This window comes from Passer domesticus, chromosome 2, assembly GCF_036417665.1.
Source record: "Passer domesticus isolate bPasDom1 chromosome 2, bPasDom1.hap1, whole genome shotgun sequence".
Lineage (NCBI taxonomy): Eukaryota > Metazoa > Chordata > Aves > Passeriformes > Passeridae > Passer > Passer domesticus.
This window is the reverse complement of record NC_087475.1, coordinates 104,406,568-104,425,948: the sequence shown is the minus strand read 5'-3', so window position 1 is coordinate 104,425,948 and position 19,381 is coordinate 104,406,568. Positions and strand designations below refer to the sequence as shown.

At 44.8% G+C, this 19,381-nt stretch overlaps 1 protein-coding gene across 6 annotated transcripts in view; it reads left to right on the top strand.

Annotated features, from left to right (window-relative positions):
• Positions 1-19,381, top strand: part of IGSF11 (immunoglobulin superfamily member 11) — a 139,835-nt gene that overhangs the window by 42,529 nt on the left and 77,925 nt on the right. Inside the window, exon 1 of one of the 6 annotated variants that reach the window (XM_064410226.1) lies at positions 2,165-2,314. The exons of the other annotated variants lie outside the window; for them this stretch is intronic. Coding sequence (XP_064266296.1) covers positions 2,308-2,314 — 7 coding nt within the window. The 5' untranslated portion in view covers positions 2,165-2,307. Of the gene's footprint in view, positions 1-2,164; positions 2,315-19,381 lie in introns of those variants that run through there. 6 annotated transcript variants of the gene reach the window in all.

Below are 19,381 nucleotides of genomic sequence, written 5' to 3'. Positions count from 1 at the left end.
GCCTCACTTGTGAAGAGCACGCCAACTTCAAGAACCACCTGACCTAGCAAGAGTTTGCTGGTCTTTGCTAGTTACAGCCACTTGAGAAATTTCTTTCTTCAACTGTTCTGCACTTCTGGACTTATCTCTTAAATGTACTGAAATGACTGAGTTTTGGCTTTTGCAGTTGGCCTTCAGTTTTGCCTTCAATCGTATCTATCATTTTATGAAGCAACTGTTTAGACTGAATCACTTCTTGTTTCTGTTGTTTGGCCCTACAATGTACTCTCTTGCTTCTCAGCAGTTTTTTGTTTAGGACACTGAGTGCATTCTCAGGGATGATGCTGAGATTGCTTCAACACACCACTATACAGTGTAACAATTTTCCTTGTGCTGCTTTTGGAGTTAGGCTGTTTTGACCCTTTCTGCTTCTAATTGTTTTTTCTAACACGTGAGAGGCACAATGCAAAATTCAGCTACTGTATTTCTTACAGGGTGTTAAATTTGTTTGTGTAGCAGTCACTGTTACTTTGTATCTTTAGATCAGTTGCAGGCTTTTAGCTTCTAAGTGTGCTGGGACAGGTTGTTCCAAGTCCTTCCTATGCTGTTTTAGACGCTGCAGAATTGTAGCCTGCTGTGACTCTTAGCTAATTCCTGAACATGTTGCTGAAGTCATTATTTTTTTTCTGTTTTCTTTGTTCCTTTGCTCTCACTCCACACCGTGCAGTAGATATTCTTTACCTGATCAGGAGGCCATTGGGAAATACAAGTTGCTTTACTGAGAGTTGTTTTTTAGTTAACCTTTCTCCCTCTTCAGCCTTGGCTATCTAGATGAGATGTGTGTATCACCCATCCTGCAGTTTGATGTCTTGGCCTCTTTACCCACACTGAATTTCCAGGCAGGGCATGAGTCTGTGATGAACTCTGCAGCTGTGGGCACACAGACTGCAAGGCATGTTGGACACTGTGTTGGTAGGTATGGCTATATAAAGAGGCTGTTGAATCATGTTATAGGGACTGCTTCACGGCATCGAACCCAAAGTGCTTCTTGGAGTTTTTGCTCCAGCTTCACACCACCTGCTCTGACCTGTGTTCCCATGTGGTCTATCAGCATTACCTGCTCTGACCTGTGTTCCCATGTGGTCTATCAGCATTACCTGCACCCTGAAATGTTTGGTTTGGAGGTGATATCTCAGCAAATGCAGGCCTGCTTCTGGGTTAAAGGGTCTCTGGAAGCTCCTGAAAGAAATACAGCACTCACTTTGCTGCCTCTCACTGCTTGTGCCAGTGAAGGGGGCCTGGAGCTCCCCACAACCCTTGGGGAAGGAGAGAGAGATGGGTGGAAGATGGATTGCTTTAGTGAAGGGTTTCTGCAGGGCACTGCTGAGCTTGTGTGATTTCTGGGCTGCTTCCATAACTAACTGTGTGGTTGATCTTCACTGTTTGATGGGGTTTGTTGTCTGAACATCTCCATTGGCTGTGGAGCTGCTCGTGTGCAGACCTGCTTGGCTTTCTGGCTGTGTGAGCTAGTGACTCGGAGAGGTTGGGAGGACCTTGGCTACTTGGCAGAGGGACAGAATGGCCCCAGTCTGTCTGCAGAATCGTCATGTCCTTGGCTTGTCAAGGGCAGCCCTTCCTTTTGCCCCTGAAACAGCTGCTGCGCCCTGGGCCCTTATTATGGGACTCATCCGTAATCAGTGCCTCCCTCTCCTGTGCGGGGAATGCCTGGGACACGGAGAGCAGGCTTGTGCATCTCAGCTGCACAGAGTTGCAGCAAAGCTATGCTTTGCTTGTTCTTTGGGGAATGCTCTGTGCTAGCTCTACTGTAGCTTTTTTGCATAGTTTCATCTGTTCTCGCTGCTCTCGCCCTTATTCCCAGTGGCTGTTTTGCCTTTTTTTTTTTGCCATTTTTTTTGGCTTTTTTTTTTTTTTTGCAGGTCTTCATTTCAGCTGCCACGCTGACAGCAGTTGTCTGTTTATGCATAGAATAGGTACAGCAGAGGCAGGCTTCCCCCACCCCTTTGATCCCCATCCTCCAGCCCTCCTGCACTACGTGCCCCGTCCCCCACAGCTTCCCCCTCTCTGGGAGCTCCAGCCCTGAGCCAGAGGGCTCACAGCGAGGGCACCGCTGCAGGTGAAGGGGGGGAGCTGAGGCATCCCACCGCCACCGGCTTGTGTTGCATCCTAATTGCAAATAGCCCTTCCGGCGTCAGCAGTTTGTGGGAATAATTGACAGGAGGTGCCAGCGAGGTGCTGAGTCAGAGTGAGGTGTGCTTGCCAAGTCACTGCAGCAGAAGGAGTCCGATCGCCTCGTGTGGAGGGAAGCCAATGGACGGTGGGTTTCCTAGCTGCCTTTTGGGCCTCTTTCTTTCCTTTCTCTGAGGCTGCAGTTCAGCAGCAGTGATGCTATGCATGTAAGGGAAAAAACAGGGGATTGGGGGAGCTCTTTATTTTTTTTGCTTTTTCGTTGTTTGTTTTTTTTTTTTTTTTTATATATTTTTGGGTTTTTTTGGCTGAGAGCACTGGGATTAGGGGATGTGGGCTCCATTCCCACCTGCTGCCACTGGGTTTCTGTGCTGTCATTTCTGTGCTCTGATAAAGCAGAAGGGCTAGAGAACACATGTTGGGGGATAGTGTCGAAAGAGTGGCCCTAGTGACAGATTGATGTCTCCTGGGAGAGGAAAAGCAGCATGTGACATCCTCAGCTGGGCAAGGGGGATAGCTATGCAAGCCGAAAAAGCTGCAAAATAAAATTACTGAAAAGGTGTTCTGTCCTGTCCTTCCTGAGGGTTGTTTCTGCTGCAGTGTCTTACCATTTATTTAGGAGTTTGAAATTACTCGTTTGACATGCAGGAAGATGAGTGCTTGTCCTGTATGCACCTAGAACCTGATGGACCTCCAGGTCAGGCTCGTCATTTATTCCTGACCTTCTTGAATATGGCTAAGATCAATGATTATACCACAGCTGAATCTGTCCCAGAGGTCTGGATTCTTTCCTTTTTCTTGCTTCAGGGTGACTTCAGTCGTCTTTGTCTTTCTCCCTCTCTGTAGAACAGGGTACCTTTTTCCTACCTTGGACAAAAGTCAGTATTTGTTTCACAGTGATCTAAATATATGTGTCTGCTGTGTGCTGCCTTTGTAGGGAAGAGCATACTATTTTTGCTTTTAGTAACCACTTTGTGGAACGAGATGAGGAGCATGAAGACAGAGGCCCATGTATTTTTCAGAACCCTTCCTATCTATGCTGCACTCTGCCCACCCACTTTTTTAATGCTAATCCTTGTATAATCTTTCTCTTCACTGACTCAGGTAACAGCCATGTTATGTAGATCACCATGCAGCTGATGGGGAAAACTGAGGCCCTGAGATGGGAGGTGCCCTTGCCATGGTCATGCAGGACTCCCAGGCAACCTGGGGTTGGAGCCTGCATCTCCTGACTGCTAGCCCATGCCTTCTCCACTGGAAAATGCTGCCTGGCCACTGATTTAATCAGTGGCTTGCTGAATACTTTTCATTCTAAGTTTCGTGGCAGTGGCTATGGGTGGTTTTCAATTTTGAGTCTTTAGAGAAAATCTGCAGCGACTAAATCAAATGCAGTTCTTCCCTCATCCTTGTCTCGACCACCTTCATGATGAATATTTTGCATGGGACTCCCAGAGGGGTGGCCTCGGGGTCACTGGTGAGGGGACTGTGCTGTGTACAAGGTATCTGTCCTCCTCACCTCCAGTTTGCTCCCCGTTCACATGCTGGGTGCACTGTGACACTGGTGGCAATCATAAACAATCTGTGCCTTGAGGATGCTTTGGAGAAAATCTTTCCTGACTACGTTTTGCTAAAGGATCAGCCAGGGCTAATCAGGATCAGATCAGGGCTCGTTTGGGAGGCCTAGAATGGCCTGAGCCATGACTGTCCTGCCTTCAAGTTGTGTTTCTGTGTGAGTTTTGCCCTGCATGGTGGAGGTGTGCTAGCCAGGGCACTCCTATAGAGAAGAGTGAGTCTGGTCCTCAGGCATTTTGAAGTATTTTCTTCATTGCTTAAGGGAGCCTTGGTCTCCATCATGTCTAATGCAGCCCTTCTTCCTTATCCACTCTCTACCCATGGTGTGGCTTCACCCTGAAAATAGAAAAAATAGAGCATTGTCTGTTACAATTGGGATTTTATAAGATACCTATGGGAATTAAGCACACAATTCCCTCAGGCTCTTTTTAAACAGCCTAGCTGATGTGAATTTATGTCGGCAATAAGCAGGAGTGGAAGCAGTCCTGTCAGCAGAGCCACAGCTATTCTCCCTGTGTTTGATGTAGAAATTGCTGTGGTAAAGCTTATTTAGCTTTGAGGTCTGTGTGTCAGGACTTGGGACTGAAGCCCTCAAGAGGTCTCTTTTTTGAGTGGACCCCATGCTCTTGCCTCCACTGGGGGTCTTTTCAAGCACTCAGAAGGTCTGTGGAAATACCAGTGTGTAATAACACCGTGTGTAGGGCTTCTGGGCTGGACAAATGGACTGAGCCTGCTATGAGTCAGTCAGAACCAACTCTTCTTTCCTTTCCAAGGGGTAAAAATGTGCACGGGTGGTGAGGAGTAGCATTAATTGCAACTCACGGCAATAAAATTTGCTTAGGAGATAATTGAGAGATTCTTCTGACAACTGCAAGAATCCTTTTTTATTCTCTTTCTCCATAACCAAAGAATGACAATGTGTATCAGTTTTCCACAAATGGAGAAATTCAGTAACATTCATTATACTTTTAATTAAAAATAAACAGTTATGATATAAAATAATAAAACAACTGCTGGAGATCAAACAAGTTGTGGAAAATAGCTGTCACTTAGAACAAATCAGGACAGCAACAAGAAGAAAAAGCTGCCTTCATCCTTGGTTACGAGTGAGAATCCTTTCTGGGTTTTTTTTTTTTTTTGGCTAAAATTAATTTTATAGTGTAACTTAGGTTGTTTTTTTTTTGGTTTTTTTTTTTTTTTTTTTTTTTTGTTTTTGGTTTTTTGGGGGTTTTTTTTGTGTTTTTTTTTTTTTTTTTTTTTTTTGGTTTGTTTTTTTTTGTTCCTCTGGCCATATAGCCAAGGCACAGCTGTCAGCTTCTCTTGCTTCTGCAGAAGGGTAAAAGTGATTCAGGTGGGGATGCTGCTGACCCTGTGCTCCAGTGCTGGCCAGAGGGTCCCTGAAGGCTGCTGTTGTCTCCTGCCAGTGACCTGCTTCCAGCTTCTCCTCACCCCTTTCACCTGTATGAAAATGTTCACTGTGTGGCTTGATGGACACAAAGGAGTGTCCACCTCTCATTGTGAATTTATGTGAAATGGGTCCACGGTGTGGAAATCTCATTAAATTAGTGAACTGTGTAAGGCTTCCATTCATTTTGGCTTTGCTCAGAGTGCAGCTTGGATTATTCTCTCAGATTTGAAGAGTTATTCAGCCTTGGAGCTCAAAATCAACTTAGAGGCTAAAATCAGACTAGGTCTCCTCAGCTTAGCTTTAAAAACAGAAACATATTACACTCAAAGTCCATTAAAGCCAAAAGGCTATCTTAATGCATGTGTATATATATAATATATAATAATGCACATATAACTGTACAGTCAAAATAAAGCAGCACTGGGAAATGCACAAGTTAATGATGCCTTGTTATGTATCCTGTATCATTTATGGCATGAATCCTGTATCTTTTATGGCATGAATTTTATAGTCTAAGTGGTAGTAAGATTAGAGGTAGGTGAATAATTTATAGCAAATAATTTATTTAATGAATTCCTCTTCCATTTCTATTTGAAATTGTTTGTGAACATCCTGCGGTTTCTTTGCATTTTACTTATTTGAAATTACTTACTGAATAGCTTCTACAAATAATATTTGACATGCCACATGCTCATAAGAAGGTTTGTTGGTTTTTTTTAACTGCTTCCTAAGAGGGGGAGCAGCATTTCAGCTCCAGGTTTGGTTGCTCAGCAATGATACAAAGTGAAAGTTCATGCCATAGTATTTCACTATCCTGACAGCTCAAACTAATTGCTAGAATGAAGCAGTTTCTGAAATGTATTGAGAATTAGCTATTAATTTTTAATAATTTTTCAGACTGTTTGTGGGGATAGGCATGTTCAAAACTCACTTTTGCCAGTGAGTGCTAAAATTGCTCAAAATGTGTTACTTCCTTGTACATTTACGTCACTAAATTAGAATAGCTGCAGAAATGAACAGAATGCTCTAAGGTCCACAGTCAGCAGCGTGCTGTGCATATGCCTGACTTCAGGCATATTCCTGAGTAGTAGTGGTAGAGTGGCAAATTATGAACTTCAGCATATGTTTAAGTGGTTTTCTGAATTAGGGACCAAAATAAAGAACAAAGCAAATTTATCTTTCATGAAAGTGAACATACAAGAGAATTCTGTTTCCTCATCTGCAATTACAGGGTGATATTAATGTTGAATTTAAGTTGCAGTATTTCTGATTTCATCAAATACAAGTCAGTTTATCTGAAGTTTCTCATACATGTCACTGTGCTTTTCCCCCCCTTAAATATTGGAGGAAATAGCAGGAAGAATTGAAAAACAAACAACAAAACCTCAGCCATAAGTTTCAGTTTTTACTTATATCTTAATATTTTAAGATTTCTCAGATTTCAGTACATTTTCCATGTACTTGGAAATATTAAAAAAATGCTCGACAAAAGTAATGCAAAAATGCCTCACAGAAAGAAGAACTTCCTCAGGGTCTGCAAAGAATAGGCGTGAGTTACTTTAGAACAGTTGCAACAATTTCAGCTGCTGAAGGTCTACATTTTTGTGTGCAACTTTTGTGCAGATTCTGGAAAGCAGCTTCTGAAGCTGTGTGAGACACCCTTCAGCTAACACAGGTGTGCTTCAGGCCTACCTGAAGGCACAGTTAAACAGTTGTTTTTTGGGTCTGTGAACCAGTGAGACCTCATATTCTTCCTGTTTGTGTCTTTGGGCTGACCTGTGTGGGGTCTCTTATGTGCAGTAGAGGGTGGAGCATGGCAGTGAATATGTCACCTAATGTCATGAACCTTATGGAAAGAAAATTAACATGTTTAAGGCCTTTGCTCTTCTGTCAGAGGACGGGTGGATGCAGGGGCCTTGTGTCCCAAGGGAACAAATGCTTCTGGACTTACTGAGTTAAGTAGCTGGCAGAAGAGCACGGACAGTTCAGGAGAGGGTGGTCTGGGAAACTGGGAAGAGAAAGAGCCGTCTCTGGGTGATCAATGATATGTGGGATGCAACTGCAGAAATAGGCAGTCAGTTTTGGGTGAGGAAGAGGAGTTGTCCCTGCTGACTTGTGAGAGATAAAATGACCTCCTTGAAGCAGAGAGCCAAAGGAGTAAAGTGTTATGTCTCATGATCAGAAATGCACCTGAGCCCAAACCCTCAGACCAGACACACCATGAAGACAAGCCTGCCAAATGTGGCCATCGATGTCCATCGGTGCTTGTATGCAAGGAACTTGCACCCATGAGAGGAGGGCTGCTTCCACAAAGAGGGTTTCTGGACATCTGTACACACTGATTGCCCTTTAGGTGATGGTCTAGATCCTGATCTTGTACACACGGAAATCAGCAGGAGAGTTTTGGCTTCATGTAGTTGAGAAGGTGAGGGAATGTTTGTCAGACAACAGAAAGAAGGGCTAGATCTGGACTAGGAGTGTGCGCCTGGACTGTGCACTCCCCAATCTATATTTCTATTTATTGATCCATACTCCTTACCCACCTGTCCTCCTCCATGTACTGTACTGTGATTCCAGCCCCAGGGCTGGAGAAGATCCTGTAGGAAAAGCTGGCAGTGGAATTCTGAATATTGCACCAACAGTCTTCTCTCCTCTTTCTAAGGCTTTCAGAACACTAATCACATGAAATATATCCAAACTTATTGCTCATCCCTTGCACCTTTTATGACCTGAATGTTAAAACATTGAAACATTGAAATTAAAAAGCAGTCACCTGTACCAAACAAAGTAAACAGCAAATTCCAACAGTCTGCCACATGCCCTAAGACACTGCAGGGATGCGTGCTGCCTTTAGCAGCAAAAGAAGTAAAACTGCATTAGATTTACAAGGGCAGTGATGCTGTACCCCACAAGGACTGTGGCACTCATGTCTATGACATGAACAGCATCAGGAGACCTGAACTAATTGCATCCTCAGTATTTTGGGACCAGAGCCTGGCCAGCTCAGGAAGGTGGGAGATCAAAGGCCACTTCTGAATTTAGCTCACTTTCACAGAGCCTTGGGACAAAAATGGCAGAAGAGGTTGGTTTGAGAAGAAGTGTGGCTATGTCTCCATCCAGTGGCTAATGCCAATGACAACGAGTTGGCATCCCACAAAAATTCAGTTTTATTTGGGGAGATCTCCCAAAAGAAACTTGGCAGATGCGAGGCTGCCGTCTTAAAGCTGACTTTTACAGAGGTCTAAGATGTGTCTTATCTTGTCTTCTGTCTTTCTGTGTTGTTCTGTCTTCAGTGTTATAAACATAGACTTATTAATAGTATCAATAAAAATATAATAACAACAGCAGCAATAATTTTTATTTACTATTTTACACTCCTGTGGGAAAGACCCTAGATGTGTCAAGTGGTTCTGCTGTGACTCCAATGGGATGGTGCACAGTTGCAGACCTAAATGGCTGTGGCCATACATCACGCTCTCTGTGTCTCTCTCACAGTCAGCCAGGACAAGTCAAAACAGGCAAAAGGAAAGAAAATAGACAAATTTCCGCATCCATAGCAGCTGGAGTGAACGCCAAACAGATGGGCTCTTCCACCCTGATTATCCTAACCTCCTAAATATAGAAATACAGGCTTTTTTTTCCCCCTTCTTTTCTATTTTTTTATAAATTTAAATTACCCGAGGGGGTGGTGTTAGCTCACGCTAGGGCAGTGCTAACGAGTGCAAATAGAAGTCATCTGCTGACAGAGTCAGATCGTGGCTTCTGCTCATGACTATCCCCCCACCCTGCCCACACACATTTTTTTCCATTGGAAGTGTGGGGAATGATAGGGGCTGAAGCTGTCCTGTCTGTGGGGTGGGGGAATATGAATGTGTGCATGAAGAGGCTTTTATTTCAAATTCTGTTGGTACTTATGCAAATACACAGAGTAAATAAGCACCAAAAAACATGGTTAAGAACTACACGTCTTTGCCTCCTCCTGCAGATGGTTTGGTGAGTTGATGGGGTAGCAGTACTTCGAGTCACTGGAGGAGTTCACAGCTATTTTGGTTATCATTGCACAAGCACACTGATAGATATGGGGTAGAAAGGTGCAAGATCTGCTTTTTTATCATGTACCAAGTTGCGTTTTTTTGCAGCATGCAGAGAGATTGGAGGGATGTCTTCTGGCAGCGAGCTGGTTGTGCCTGAACAGCCTCATCCTTTTTGTTCTGCAGTAGTTGACATCAGCAAAGCAGCAGCAGGGCAGTGCTTTGTGTGATTTTTTTGGACTTATTTTGCTGTACTGAGGACTTGGATAGGAAAATTCTGATTTTTTTTTCCAGTGGGGAAACACACCACCTCACCAATGCTGTGTTTTCCATTCATCTTTCAGATTACTTTTGCTCTTTCTTGGCCCAGGGGCTGCATTTTTTACCTGTTATCAGGATTTTGCTCCCTGACCAGTCTTGGAGAGCAGGTGGCAGGAGGTGCTGCGTGTACAACATAGCAGATGAGAGTGAGGCTGTGTCTGATCCCTGCCCTGTTCTACACTTGCATGGTGGAGAGTGCACATACCTGAGTCTTGCTTTCCCCACATCTAGGAAGGGAATGAATGACAAGGGCTTGTTTATGGACATTTCAGGATGCTGTCAGGGAAAAACATTGTGTTGGTGCTGTATTACTGCTATCACTGTAACCATGAACCAAGATATATAATGAGGATAAAGGTTAGGAGCAAAACTACCCTGACTTGGGACCCAGCCAAGCAGAACTGCAATGTTTTCCGCTTGTCATTATGTACAAGGGTGTGTTGTGCTCTGTGGATGTATCTGTGCTACCATCAGTGCAGATATACAAATAGACCGTGTGTAAGACTTCAGAGACTCTGTGAAGAGGTTCTTTATCTTATGGGCTGCTCTCCATGTGAGGCTAGCACATAGTTTATTAAAGCTCCCAGGGCTCATTTTGCTTGTGTGCTCATGCTCTTCTGCAGAAACTCAAATAGCTGCAACCTTAACCACAGGTGCCAGAGTGCCGTATGTGCTGTTGGGTTCTGTAGGATTTGCATCATCCTTGAAGTTTTCCCACATACAGGAGAGGTCAACAGGTTTTAGAGGAGGCTGGCTAGGGAAAGCAGGCAGTTTGCACCGTTGAAAAAGGCCTCTAAGAATAAGTTCATCCAGCAGCTGGAAGGGTGACAGAACTGTAGGAGATCCTGCCTTGGGGCAGAAGGATGAAGCTAGTGATTTCCTGAGGTTGCAGTTCAGGGGATTGTTACCCCATGTCTCTTCAGAGTAGAGTGCTTCTCTTGTTACACTGAGGTCATGCAGAGTGACTTGTCTGGACTGTGAAGCACACAGATGCTGGGTAGTGAGGTGAAAGCAAATAAATACATCAGGAAGCTTCCCCTGGAAACAGCTTTTTTTTTAACATGATGGGGGTCATTCCACTGATAATAAGTCCAACTGAGGCTGTGCTCAATATTTGTGGTGTCCTCTAGAGCCTGGGTCAGAAAAGGGCTTTGCAGCCTGGATGCAGTGGCAGACCTGTGCTAGCTTCCACCCCTCTGCTTAGGAATCGGGATAAGCTCTTGCAGATACTGCATGTAGGGGGTCGCAGTGAGAGGCACCCAACTGGCTTTGCAGCAGAGGAGCTTTGGCAGGGTTTCTTCACTCTGATTCACGAGTGGCTCTATCAAACCTGGCTGGCACAGCACAGGGTCACTCGAGCATCTCCGTGCTGTGCACTTGAGTACTCCTGACCAGCAGCAGCTCAGGGGCGCAGGCACACCCGTGCTGGCTCTGCACACTGCCTGCTTGGCAGAGCTGCCTCACTCGGGCTCCCAGCCACTACACGCTGGGTTTGTCCCTCGCCGTGGCTGTGCCCCGTCCGTGCTGCTGGAGCCAGGGCACTTCAGGCTGTGCTAACCCTGATGGCTATGCTAACCCTTATGGAGCCACCACGGTATTTACCATGCACCCAGGGCATGGGTAATCTACAGCTGGCTTGGATCCTCTCTAGGGACTCAAACAGCATTTTTAGGATTTAAAAAATATAATGGTACTGCAATTCAAGGCTTGTGCTGCTTGTATTTAAGAATGACTGGTTATTTTTAGTTATGCTTTTCACCTTTTCTTGCCTCAGTTTCACTCTTGATAAATGTTGTTGAAAGTCCCTCTGTTGCAGTTGTTGCCCCCTGAGTAGCTGTGCTTTTTATGATTGTTATCCTGTCTTTGCTTTGAGTCACTTTACTGTTTTGCCAGGTTTGAAAAAGATTGCCTGGAACTTTCCTATCTCTGGATTCTAGCTCACACTGGGTTTGCATGGAAAATTTTACCCTTCTTTCTCCTATTTTTGAGAATAAGTTGGGGGGTGGGGTGAGGAATGGTTTCCTGCATGTATGAAAAGGGAAATGTTTTCTTTTGAATGCTGCCTTTCCACCATGTTGTGTAGCCAGGCCTTGAAATGCAGCAGAAGGGTATCTGTGTGCTTTTTGTCACCTTTGAGACAATCTACATGAATTTGGTTAGATAAAGAGCCTTTGAAAAATCAAATGTGATTGTCCATGTGCTCAGCAGAGGCAACATAGGAAAAAGCCTCAGAGTTTTCACCCCTTGCAGCTTCTTTGTGTGAACTGGGACAAACCCAGATCTCCCTGCACATGCCATCAGCTGTCACTAGGAGCAGGGAATGGGCCTGTGTCTCCCTTACCTGCTTGGGAGACTTCCTTTGCAATACTTGGAGGTGATGGAGAAGAAAGCCACCTTCCTCATGTCCAAAGAGGGAGCTGGTCAGGAAGGTGACTACAGCAGGGGTACCTGCAGATTGAGGAGCATGGTGAGAATGGGAATGCACTGAAGGGGTGGGGCGAAGAAGGGAGGAAGTGGATCCATATGGGACTGAATGGAGAAGGACTCCCTGGGAGTGAGTCACATTAATGGGCTGCTCCCCAAGCCTTTTCTGCTTCAGAAAATCACCTCTCCCAGCTTCTCCTGGGGAAGACAACAATCACCAAGAGGGATTGAAACTGGGTGCCTTTATGAGGGATCCTTCAGCCTGATGAGGCTCAGAGGAGAGGGGGGGAGGATAAGTCTGGGCCTGGCTGTGTCACATTCCAGAGGAACTGAAAAACTAGAAGAACTGAGCACCCTGAAAACCTCCCTAGGGACTCAGCAATTCTATCTTCAGTTTGGGATTTGAGAGTATACCAAAAATATAACCTACAGTCACACATTTATTGTAAAGCCAGCAAACCAGATGATTAAGTATAGTTTCTGTCAGTTTCTGTCTATCCTGGAGGTTGAAAGGATCAGGGAGAAACAAAAGCATGTGATTTATTTATTTGTTTGTTTGTTTTAGTACATAATCAGCTAGATTTTAGTAGTGCCAGTGGATATGGCAGCTGTTGCTGTTGCTTTTCTGGCAGCATCTGGGCTGAATACCTGAGCTGTGTTGATACTTGAGTGATTAGACAGTTTGATTATAAACTACCTTGATGAAGGTTGGTACTTGCACCACAGAGGTTAAACAGGAGGTGAATTAACATAATATGAAGGCAATAATGATTAATAATTGCTACATTAGTAACAAGGAGCAGCAGTGACTTTTTAAAATCAGGATAGTTTAAATTTCTGTGAAGTAGATTGCCACTTTCATCCTTTCCCTCCGGTATATTACATTTCTGAAATGTCTCCTGTCCCTTCTGTGCTGAGACACTGCTTATCTTGGCAGGGGTCAAAAGATGCTTTTGGGGCAATAACGCTCTCCCCTGCTTCAGTTTTGTTCAAAAGAGCGGAAGCTGAGGACAAAACGATTTCTTGCCTGGATGTGATGTGTATTTTGCAGCAGCTATTTAACCAGGCTTTTGCATGCAAATGACTCGAAGTACCTGAACTTGGGCCCCCAACCTACAGTAACTTAGCAGGCTTTTGCTCAGAATCCATAATTCAGAGACAAGGTAGATGGTGTATTTCAGGGTTTGGGCAGAGAGCCACCTGTCCAGCATGAGGGAGAGTGAAGTTCCCAGAGCACCTTCCTCCTGCCTCTCACAGTACCTGGGGCTGCAGCATGTTGGTTAGAGGTGAGAGGTGAATCTGATCAAACACGGCTCCAGTAGCAGTTGATGGCATGGCATTATCCCTCCCTTCCCACTTGTACTTCTCCATTGTGGAGAAAAGGCACCAAAGCCTGTGAAACATATGCTGAGATCACCAGGCTTTGTCAGCTCCAGTGAGCTGGATCCTGCTGCTCAGCGGGGTCTGTAAATACTCTTTACTGTGCAGGGAAGCTGTGGGGTCTGGCTGTCCTTGTCTGCTTGCTCCTAAATCTTCTTACAGGCAGGTCAGTTGCATAAGTATTTGGGAGATGCCTATTTGCTGCATGGCATTCCTGAGAGCAAGGAGGAAAATTTTCTTTTTCTAAACTTCTAAAAGTTTAGCTTTCCTGGTTTCTCGCTGTCAGATTGTGACAAGACACAGCACCCTGTGGTCAAGGTTACTGACCACATCGAGGGCAGGTGCAGGCAGACTAACTCTCTCTCAAATAGGAAGGGATTTTTTTCCTTAAATCATTCACAAAGTGATTGTGAATTAAGAATGAATTCTTCTCCAATGTATCATGAATTGAGAGTAAATAATTTTTTAATGGTGTGTTGTGAAGCAATCACAGATAGTAAAAGGGCTAGAATGGACACCAGGCATTGCCTGGAGATAACTGAAATGCTTTCTCCTACATGAATCAGTGATAGCAAGAGATCCTCCTCTCCTTTCCTGTCCTCTGATCTTAGGGTGCTTTACTGTCATGTAAGTAGCTACTGAATATATGGCTGGTGTGGCTCTTAATTCCTTGGGGAATACATAGCTGGAGAGTGTTCATTTCTCTGCAGAAAATATTAGTCTCTCCCAGTATGGAAGCTTAGCTTTTTAGCCAAACCAACCTCCCTCCCACCTCAGTGAGCCTTGAAAAGATGTACTTTTGTTCTGTCTGTCCATGGCACTTTGTACTTTTCTAAAATGGTTTAGATAAAGACTTTCCTACATACTGGTGGAGTTGGAAAATTGCAGACTTCTGGGAAAATGAAGCTTTGCTGCGTTTGCCCAAACTTCTATTTCCAAGAATGTTCCTGTTGTCCATTAGATAGCTAAGAAACAGAGTGATTGAGAAACATAGTGAGCAATTACTTACTAAAGCGGAGGGAGAAAGGTGGGCAGGACAAGTATGTTTTATTTGTTTCTTTAATCCTTCCTTTTTACACTTCCATTTTGAAAATCTGCCCCGTGGATGACCTAAGCGTTTCCTAGCGAGCCAAATTAAAAACCAGAGTTCAGTGTATCACTTTTTTTCTTCTTGCAGCCTGTGATCTTGTCCTGTGATAATTGAACTTTGGAGTAAGTCCCAGTGAATTACTCTGAAACTCCAATACCAAATTCAAAAAACAATACCAAACCCCAACTTTTTGTGTTTGCTCATGACCAAGATAGGAATATACCAACTAAAGGTCACTTTTAGGTTCTACCTTTTTCCAGTGGCTGGACAAATCATGCATAGGAAAGGGATATCATCAAGACTGGGGAGAAGATATTTCCCTTCCTGGCCAAGCCTGATCCAAGATGGAGACTGGGGTGAGGAGAGAGAAGTTGACCTGAGATGTTGGGCTCTGTAGGACAGCTGCTGTCTCCCAGGCTCTTGTTGGAATTTTTCACTCTGGAAACGAAAAGGGGGACCTTAGAGCACTTTCTAGTACCTGAAGTGGGCTACAAGAGATCTGGGGAAGGATTTTTTACAAGGGTGTGTGGTGATAGGACAAAGAGTAATGGCTTCAAAGGGAAAGAGAGTAGGTTGAGATTAGATACTAGGAAGCAATTCTGTACTGTGGGGGTGGTGAGGCCCTGGCACAGGTTGCCCAGAGAAGCTGTGGATGCCCCATCCCTGGAAGTGTTCAAGGCCAGGTTGGATGGGACTTTGAGCAACCTGATCTAGTGGAAAGTGTCTGTGCCTGTGGCAGGGGGACTGGAACTAGATGATCTTTAATATCCCTTTCAAACCAAACCATTCCATGATTCTACCTAGAATTAATTTTGACTGATAGCAGCACAGAGTAGCACAAGCACAGCTGTGAAAATAAAGCCACAGGTTGGCTTGTAGAATTTCCTGTGATTGAAGTCATAATGTCTCCTCTTAATTAATTTAATTCTGGTTTAATTAATTGAGGGTTTGCCTTGATTTATTCCATTGCTGAATTGCTCACTCAGACGGCTTGTGTGATGAGCTGCTGCATTTCCTTGCATACTGGAAAGTTGTGTTATAATGTAATAATCAAACACAAATTCCTGATGATACTAGCCCCCTCCTCTCACCTTGTTCCACTCCTCCCCCAGGAGAAAAATAATTGAAAAGGAAGGAATGGATCCACAGGTTCTAATGCTTAAAGAAGAGCAAAACATTTATTGGAACTTGAAAACCATTTTTGCACTGAGTTATCAGCATGTCTCTGTGCCAGGTCTGCTACAAGACCATGGGCACAAGGTCTTGTTCCTTGCAGCTGCTATTCTTTCACGTGTAATGTGGCTCATTTGAGTTTGGGATGTGGTTTTGGGATCATGAGCATGCTAGATGCCCAGCCTTACCGCATTTGCTTCTCACGGGGCAAGTTACACTGGGCGCTGACCAGCAAAGGGTTTTGTTCTCACTTGTTCTCGCCTTTCCAGCATCCACTTGTGCCGTGTATGTGCCGGAGAGCGTCTCCCCCCTCCTCCATCCTTTTCCCGATTCAAAGTCTCCCAGCGATCTTCTTGTTGTTTGTGAGGAGCCAGCAACCCTCCTCCTCCTCCTCCCGGCTGGGTGCAAGGCCCTGATTTCCATTTGAATAGCAGCCTTTCTGCTGAGGCTTCCCCACCGCCCCGGCGAGCGAACAAGGAGCCCACTGTTCCCGGACGGGATGTTCAGCCAGGCCTGACGTCCCCGCTGTCCTCAATGCGGCTTTTCAGCCCCTCCGCTGAAGCCCGGGGCGCCGGGCTGGTGGGGGACAGGCTCCCGGCCCTGGGCAACATGCCACTCATTTTGAGCAGTCCCAGCCTGTTCCCACTTCTGCCTTTATGGTCCAGCAGAGGCTTGTTTGAGTTGCAGCTGGTTTTCGTGCGGCACAGAGGTAATAAAAAAAGAGAGGGATAAGTCAGACTGGAGTGGTAGCAGGGGATAGGATGAGATGGGGTCCTTTGCCAAAGGCTTGGAGGATGAGCGGGTGCGTGCAGGGGGGTGAGCCCGTATCCTGGCCAGGGCTTCTGTCTCCTTAGTCCATGCTGATGCCTCAGGTCAAAGCTGACCTGTGCTTGTTCCTGAAGTTCCCTTCTAAAAACCACATCCTGCCACGCAGCAAGCTCTCTGGATTGGTATTTGTTTCCAGACATGCAGGTGCACCTCCCCAGCTCCAACGTTTCAGGGTAAAGGCAGGACAGAGGAGCAACACGTGACCTGCCCAGGAACTGCTGAGAGTGGGCAAAACCTCCTGCCCCATCCCACCACTCAGAGCCTTTGTCAGGGCTGTCTCCACAGTGAACTGGTTGTGGGGTCTTTTTGAGTTTTTCTGCTAATTTTTGTTGAGTTTTCCTTCTAGATGATGCTGGTACAGGTGTCATGATCCATCCTCCACCACGGGGAAGCTCCACTTCCCACTGAGGTGTGGAGTAACGTGCCCACTTCTCTTGCTGCTTTTAGCATCCAGGAGCTCTTGGTGACATGAGAAACCCCAGCTGGCAAGCCATGAAGGAGGTCCAGACACTGCAATGTCCCCGGCTGACTGTGGGTGCTGCTTTTGTGAATCAGTTTTTGGTTTTTTGATTGTTTTTTTTTTTCCTCTGTGGGTAGAGGTAAGGGATTCCAGGTTTGTTTGTGTTCCTCCCCAGATAGTGTCACACTGATGACATTTAAATTCAGTGGAGCAGGCACAGAAGGGGCAGCAGCCGAGCAGGCTTCCCTCTCTGCTGCTGTAGGAAGAGCCAGCTGGAGCGTGGGGACAGTGATGAGGCCAGGCAGACCTCTGCCAAGGCTGGCAGCAAACAGAGCCCACTAAAACCGGTTATAATGTGTTAAATCGCTAGTTCCCAGCAGACATGAAGGAGAAACCTTTCTCTTCTGTGTGTATGGGTAAATTGCTCAGAAGTAAAGGTAATCATTGCTTCTGGTAACATAAGTTTTAATGTAGCTACACCTCTTTTTAGCTTTCTTTGTTCTTCCACTGAGTACTGCTCATTTATTGCTTGGGTGCTGAGTTTGTGCAGTTCTCATTTTCCTTTTTTTAAGAAGATCTTGAGTCAAATGAATATACACCCCTCTGCAGCACACAAATGATGGAGCATATGCAGGGGTCTGGAGGTCTTGCCTTCACCTCCTCATCTTCCATCCCATCCTGGCAGCCTGATAGGACTGGTGGGCCAGGGGTGGCCCTGAATCCTGAAGGCAGTGTGGGGCTCATTCAGGTTGGTGGTGGAGGCCTGGAGCAGGTCAGAGACTATTTCTCTGCTGCCAGCAGAAGCACTGAAAATCCAGCATTCCCTGCTTCCTGGGCTCTGAGGGCTGGTGTCCTAAGTGGTGGTGTGAAGGACAATGCCTTTATTTTCAACTTTTGGGAGGAGTTATTTGTAGTATCAGAGGATGGAAATTACTGTGGAAAGTCAGTCACAACTTCTTTATTAGAAGAGCACTTCTTGCTGTTTGCCGTAAGGAAGAAAAAAGGGATAGAAAAACAAACTGATTAAAAAAATGTTTCCAAATTTCTGTTAGTGGCAGCATGCTCTGAGGCAGCTCAGCACTTGGTGCTGTTTGGGGCTATAGGGGTTAGAGTGCTCTTATGCTCAGCACTTCAGCTTGCACCCTCCAGAGACTTCCCTAGGGAGCACCATGGATGCTCAGAGCTCAGCAGGATCAGAGCTTATATTAACATTACCAAATGGTGAAGCGCAAGGCGCCCAGAGAAAAATCAGTTTGAGTCCCACTGGAATTCTTGGACTCCTGTGACAATTTTCAGTATGGAAAATTCAGGCAAGTTTTAACACAGCCAACAAATTGTTGAAATCTTTGTATTTCTGGGGTGTATAGATCCTGCATGAGAGGACCTTCTTCCCAGATAGCTTTTGAATGCTGCACTCCCTCTTCCGGAGTTTGCTCTGGTGCAGCTTCTGGAACTTGTTCAGAGCAAGCAGCTCCAGTTATGTGTAAAAGAGAATATGTAACTGAGCTGATATTTTTTCTTTCTTTTTTTTTTTTATTTTACTCAGTGGAATTTGTTGGTAACTCAAGAAGAGAAAAATACAGATGCTTGTGTTACTGTAATATAAATGTCACAGATGAATAGGTTTCTAAATTGTGACATTTAGGAAATAATATCTTGTCTTTTTTGCACTTGGCGAAGACTATCATTTCAGTGTGAATATTTCTTTGTGGTTTTGTTTTTTAAATTTATTTTTAGAAGACTATTTTGCTGGGTATTGAGCATATAAAACCCTGAGATGATTTGAGGTTGCTATGAGAACCTTCAGCATTTCATTTCCAGATTAGGAGTCTTTAGCTCTAGACGGTCATGATGGTTCAGCTCAGCTTGTTGCATTTTAGTTTTATGAATGAATCTACACAAGGTTATCACCTGGGTGACTTGAGTGACTCTCAATTAAGTAAAAGGAAATGCAGAAGTTACCCACCAAGAAAACCCAAACCCAACAGTTTCTCTAAATATAAAGTCCTCTAAATTCAGCTATAAATATGGTTCTGAAAACAGCTCAGTGTTTTCTCTTGACAGCTGCATTCTGAATTTACACTTCCTCTGCTGGGAAGGGAGTATCTCTTCATGCTCATCTCTGTGCAGTTCAGCAGGACACAGTCTCTAAGAAAAGAAACCCTTCCCAAGATGGGCAGACATTTCAGCTGCACAGTGATACTTGGGTACTTTGACTCAAAGTTATTTACTTTTCCTCTCTCTTAATTTTTTTTTTTAATTACTATTTTTGTGACATTGGTATCCAGTTTGTTCCATTCCCTGGGGTTTTGGGGTTTTTTTTTGTCTTTTACATCCATAAAGAAGCAGAATTTTGGGAGCTGTTTGTTGTGCCTCTCTTACTTTATCACATGACCTGCAGTGACTACCATTGAGAGTAGGCAGTGAGGGAGAACAAACAGTTTATTCCTGTTAGGGTTTCATGATTTTGGTAACAGCTTTTTTCAGATCCAGGTATGTTTGAACAGCCA